General features: G+C 53.3%; 1 protein-coding gene across 9 annotated transcripts in view; it reads right to left on the reverse strand.

Moving 5' to 3' along the window:
• Esrp1 (epithelial splicing regulatory protein 1) overlaps window positions 1-3246 on the reverse strand; it is a 54551-nt gene extending 51305 nt beyond the window's left edge. For 3 of the 9 annotated variants that reach the window (XM_063288193.1, XM_006237878.5, XM_063288191.1), the window contains exons 1-3: window positions 2740-3240; window positions 2113-2241; window positions 774-887 (exon numbers count right to left, since the gene is read on the reverse strand). In XM_063288193.1, coding sequence (XP_063144263.1) covers window positions 774-887; window positions 2113-2241; window positions 2740-2871 — 375 coding nt within the window. In that variant the 5' untranslated portion in view covers window positions 2872-3240. Of the gene's footprint in view, window positions 1-773; window positions 888-2112; window positions 2242-2739 lie in introns of all 9 variants that reach the window. The other 6 variants (XM_063288192.1, XM_006237880.5, NM_001127564.2 and 3 more) reach the window with 6 other exon arrangements.
• Window positions 3247-6000: the final 2754 nt, after the last annotated feature.

The raw sequence follows: 6000 nt of genomic DNA on the forward strand, positions 1-6000 counted from the left end.
TGTAATCTCAGCACACAGGTGAGGCAGGAATGCCATGAATTTGAGGCTAGCCCAGGCTTCAGAGTGAGACTTTGTCTCCAAAGATTCATAAATACACAAAGGTAAATAGGAATTTTAAAATTCGGTTTTGAATATTTACTTCAAGTTCAAGGGAGTGTTCTACAATGTTATTTACTGCTTATGTTGGTAATTGTTACTAAGCAGTCTTAAAAATATTTAGAAGGTTTTTTTTAATTCTCTTTGAAGCACATTTCCTTCACATTAAGAAAATAATCAGATGTGGTAAAATACCAGTCTTTTCTACTCTAAGTGACTGAAATTCAAACTTTCTATTAGCTTTGGAAAGGAGGAGGATGTTGAGCTGGAAACAAAGAAAATGTTTTAAATCACCAGAGGATACCTATAAATTACAATTACCCCAGACATCTCCATGACTTGTGGTAAAACAGACACAATGTTAAAGCTCCCGTGTTAACCCTTCTGGAGCTCCTGCTGGAGCTACACATCTACAGTTTCTTCATTTGCAAGTACAGCAACATCAAGGTCACTAAGGCTTTGCAACTGTTCCTTCCTTTTGATTCAGAACATTTTAATCTTTCCAAAATGAAAAATCTGCACTATTACACAACTAACTCCTCACTCGGACTTCTTTAGAAAGTAGGATTTAATTTGAATGAAAAGTACACCTGTCCTTCCAGAAGCCAGAAACAGACTGATTTTGTTTGTTTGTTTCTCAGAGAGCATCCGCTTTTCCAGAACCCAGCAACTCTTACCTTCTTGGAAGCCTCGGGATGCAAGATCTGCCTGACGTGAAGCTGCCCGTCAGTACACAGACAGAAGGAAGTCCCTACCCCAATGTTCAGTTCATTGCTCACTGACTGGTTAAACTGCAAGAAGAGGAGACACATGCGAGGATGAAACGAAAGCAGAATTCATAAGCATACCAAAGTGGCCCAACTTGAAGATAACCAAAGAAAAATCAAGAGTCCTCAAGACTCTGAGGACACCAAGGCAGTATCACAAAGAACCCTTTCCCCAGGAACCTGCCCTTTTCACCCAGGCAAGAGGGCTTTCAAACTAATCTGCAGTTTTTGTCTGGGACTTGCGGTCACTTCCCAGCAGCCCTGATATTCAGGATGAGACTAATCAGGTCTCTCTTTTCTCTTTTTAACAAGTTGCCTTCAGATTACATCATTTTATAGGGTTACTTTTTCAACGTTTGAATGTTTCAGGTTTAAGGAATCCATATCCGATAGACAATCGGGGTAATGAATAAGCAGAATTCTGTAAGGCGGCTATCACTTTTCTTAGAAAACACTCTAGAAATAACGTATTCCTTTAATTGGAAACTCGTGTGCTTAGAGGCAGAGGCTGGGAGAACGCAGAGCACACTTTGCCGCACAGGTGTCGAGACCCGCCCTATTCCGGATTCTAGCAACCGTCAGCACCCAGAGCAGTTTTTAGGTCACCTCAATTTCAATAGGGGATCCCGCCAGCTCCACGGTGACCCAACGAACAGTCCCACAGGTCTGTACTTGCAACCCCTCCATAGGATCCCAATCAAGGCACTAGAGAAGTAACGAGGAAGCTAAGCCTTTGGAAATTGAAACTTCGGCTAAAATCAGGCGTGCACTCAGGTGCAAACCAAACTACAACCATGGGTAGCACTAACGCCGATGACTGAGGGCCTACCCCCCACCCCCTTCCACACTACTGCGCCTCCAACCCAGAGGCTGGGCTACAGACCCAGACCCAGTAGGGTCTGAGCTTGGAGCTGCTGAAGCTGGCACTGAAACTTCGCTAGTCAACCCGTGGGGGTAAACCGCGCACGGCGGATTCTCCCGCTCAAAAAACAACTCGGGAGGCAACAGGAGCTCCAGCGAATCTTAATCCCCAGACCCTGAGGACCGGGAAGCTAAGCACAGCAGCCCCTCCAGAGCAGCAACCCCCCACCCCCAGGTCGGACTCCCACACATAAGGCTGGGAACCTCGCCACCCCGCCCCAGAAAGAAGTGGAGACTGCCCCACGAGGGCGTGGGAGTGGTAGGGTTGGGTCGGGTCTGGGGGCCACCTAGATGAGGGTGGGCGGCGTGGCCTGGCCAAAACTGTCACCTGTCGGAGGGCTTGGTCCAGCTGCGGGGCGGAAGACAGATTTTCGGCGTCTATTTTAGTTTCTTCTTTACAATCCTCTGTCAGTTCCAACTGATCCGGTCTAACTAGTACTTCGTGCAACTGTCCCACCTCGGGGTATAAGGGGTGGAAAATAAGGGGTCAGTTTCCCCTTTTACAACTTGGAAACCCTTCCTCCTCCCCGGCTTTCCCTGGACGACTCCAGGCTCTACAGGCACCTAACAGCAGAATCAAAGCTCCCTAGACGCCCAGGGATCTGGTCGCCCCACCCCCACCCTACCCGGATCAAGTCGCCCAGGCCAAGGAGGGGATCCTAGCGCCCCAGGAACCACTAGTCTGACATAGGCGTTCTGCGACCCGCAGAGAATGCGGCAGGGCAGCGCGGGGCCTTTCTACCTAGGCCAGGTTTCGGAAGACTTAAATGGCTCCAAAGTGGTAGGCTAACAGGTTTGATTCTGCAATGGATTCTCTAGGCCTCGGGGCCCCGCTTCATAAGCGTGCAACCACTTTAAAAAAAAAAGGAAACAAGAAACCGACCATCCCTTCTCCAACTTCTACAGTAAAGTTGTTGCCCCCACTACTGGTTTGGACCAGAACATGGTGAAGTACCTTCTTGTTGGCCAAATCCACGACTTTCCATAACAGCAGGATCAGCTCCTTCTCATCCGAACCCAGCTTGGCTCCTGTGGCCCCAGCAGTGATCCCAAAAAGCACCACCAAGTAATCCGGAGACGCCGTCATGACGATAGGTGGGGAAGGGGAGGAGGGGGGTCGGGAGGCGGCGAGGTGGGGTTGGAAGTGAGAACGAGAAAACCTGTGCTAAAACCCTCTTCCAAGAGAAAAAGAAAGCGCCCACCCCCCTCCTCGAGGCCGCCAGGGCAAAAGGCGGTAACCTGCCACCCAAGCCCGCACCTGGCCGGCGCTCCACACCCTGGGCAGGAAGGGGGGGTGGAAGGAGGGAGCAGCAGGCCTGCCCTTTTTGTATCCAATTGCTCGTGCGTCTAAGAAAAAAAAACCCCAGGAGCCGGGCTGCACCCCCGGGAGGCGCGCGCAATGGCTGAAAGCTTTTCTGTTTTGGGATGTGGCTCTACCTGCCCGCCCCTTTTCCCCCTCCCCCACGTGGTGCAGGTAAGAGACACCTGGCGGCGCCCGCCCATTGGCTCCTTCAAACCACGACGTGGCAGGGGTGGGAAGGGGGGTGCTGGGGGAGGGAGAGGAGAGGGCGGGAGACAAAGGCTGGATGAATGGGGAAGGAAGGCCTGGAGGGGAGGGGAGGGGAGGGGAGGAGAGGGGCGGGGAAGTGCTGGTTGTCACCAGGAGGGTAGCCAAGGCCAGACCAAGGGGAGGGGGGCGCGACGGCGGGAAGGGTCCCTGCTCGTGGACTCAGCGTTGGGGGATTTGGAGGGTTGGCTTGGCCGTGGGGATTGGGGAGGAGAGAAGCTGAGGGGTCGAGCGAAAGGCCAAGGCGCCTAGAGGTAAAAGAAGGCCAGAGGTGAGGCCCAGGGCGCGGCGCCTGGGAGGGACCGGTCTTCGGCTGCCCTGGAAGCTGGTGCGGGCAATTACCGAACCCGGCAAAAGCCGCTCCTGAGCCCAGCACACCTTTCTGTGCAAACAGCCGGAGGAAGGTGTCCTGCCCGCCCTGCCCCTCACGACGCGGGAGGCTGGCATTCGCTCTCTCCACCTCGGGGCCAACCTCCGCTCCCCCACCCCCAGCCGCACAGCCCAGCATTCGGGCGGCTAGGCAGGTCCTGGGATGCAATCACAGCCTTCACAGCAGCTGGGGAACCTCGGGAGGAAGGACCCTGTAGCCCCTTCTCTTATCACTTGTTACATCTTCGTCCTGCCGGCTTCTGGTTCGAGACCGGAACGCCCTCTAGGGCCCAGGCACAGTTAACAGTGATTTGCCTTGGATAAGAAATGCATCTGCCCCGCAGCCCTCTTAAAGGTTTTCCAGAGTCAGGCCAAACACACTTTTCGCTAAATTTCCTAACTTTTGTGGAGTGTGTGACTTGACCAACTCATGCCCACAGACTCCTGCGCCACCACGACCCCAGCCCCGCCGCGAGCCGCCAAGGGGCTAGGTAGATTATGTTGACATCTTAGAAACGTGCCATTGGTGTTGTTCCTCGAGGTTTGTTTGTTTGTTGTTTGTTTCAAAGCCGTCTATTCTTGGGAGCCGAATTCCGTCTGAAAATATTACTAGCTCGGCGCCAGGTGTGCGGCCTAGCATATTCTTCAAGAGAAATGAAGTGGCCACACCCTTGCAACCGCAGGAACCTATTGGTACCCTCCTGGGGACGCCTGTCAGGGGAACCTAGAGACCACACTTTCCCAGTGGGAGCCGAAACTCCCGGCAGTGGGGAGAGGAGTCGGGGGCGGGCGGCGCGTTTCCCACTAGGATGAGTTGCGGCTGGAGGTGGGGGACTGGCGCTGCTTGTGGCAGGCGCGTCCCGGAGAGCAGGGCGAGGGAGGACTGGCTCGCACCCAGCTCCCGAGTCCCCGGGTGCCTCTCCTGGCCCCGCCCTAGCCCCGGTGTCTCTGAGCCTGCCTCCTTGTCCCTAGGAGTCGCGGGGGTTGAGACTGGGCGGGGAATCTGGAAAAACCACCCAGATTGCATTGCAGTGGGCGAGGCCGCTTGGAGGAGCCGGTTCCTCGGAGCCGCGTCGCCTCAGGGCTCTCTCTAGACGTGAGGATCTCGGTTGCTCAGCTCTCCCGAAGAGGCAGCACCTGGACGGGGCACGAGACTCCGCGGGCACGCTCAGCACACGGGGCTGGAAGGCCCCACGGCAGGCAAGCGAAGGTTGCAGAGAAAGTGATTACAGCCGCACCTGAAGCGGCTCCGACAGGACTTTGGAGTTTGGATTCATCTCTCCTATAACAATGTTTTAAAGAACTGAAGACTTAAAAGTCGGCGCTTTAACTAGGAGATGCCGGAGTAGGAAACTTAACACAAATCTCACAGCTGCCCCTCTTTGCAGAGACTTTCCATCCCCCATTTTAAGAAGCCGGATTCTCTGTTGCTAGTATATTTCTAACTTAATTTTTAGATTTTAAATTTAGTTTAATTTGCCCAACCTGATCTACCTTAACAAGGGTTTTGTTGTCTGTTGTTCTTGGGTAGATTCTCAGGGCCTTTAACAGCCTGGCATTTGCTCCGCCCACAATAAATACGTTAATTTGAGTGAAAAAAAGGAAGGAAAGGAGGACGTGACTATTAGGTACGGATTGAGAAAGGTTTTTTTTAGGTAGTGATCTCGGAGGCAAAGGCTGGCAAATCTCCGAGCTCGAGACCAGCCGGTCTAAAAGTCGAGTTCCAGGATAGCCGGAGCTACACAGAGAAGCCTAGTCTCGAAGAACAGAGAGAGATTGAGTTTAGAAATAGGAGGGAGACTATAGCCAGAGGTATGTGGAAGGGTCCAGAGTGAACAGGAAGCTGAGCTAAGCCGTGTGAGGAGAGAGAGAAACAAGGAGCACTGGCCAAGAGGCCAAAATAGCTGGGTTATTTGGTAGAAGGACAACCCAGCCCAGTTTCATGGCCTGGGGAGTTCAGGGTAGTGGGCAGGGTATGCCAGCCAAGGGGACCAAGTAACAGGTAGGGACCGAGGAATGCTGGGGTTTAAGACCTAACATTCCAGGCTTTTGTTGTTGGTAAAGGGGTCATCTCAGTTACTTGGCTGAAACTGGGGTCTTCTGGGTTGGGGGTGGGGTGTGGAGAGCAGGAAAGCCGGAATGCTGACCAAGGCCAGGAAGTGAGAGATGAGTAGTGTAGGCTGTTTCGCTGGATGGATGCCCAGGTTCTCCCGGCCCACCGGGACTGCTTTGGAGCTGGCTGTGTAGCTGGACCACCTAGGGCTAGCGACTTTGGGGGCT

Source organism: Rattus norvegicus, chromosome 5 (genome assembly GCF_036323735.1).
Source record: "Rattus norvegicus strain BN/NHsdMcwi chromosome 5, GRCr8, whole genome shotgun sequence".
NCBI lineage: Eukaryota > Metazoa > Chordata > Mammalia > Rodentia > Muridae > Rattus > Rattus norvegicus.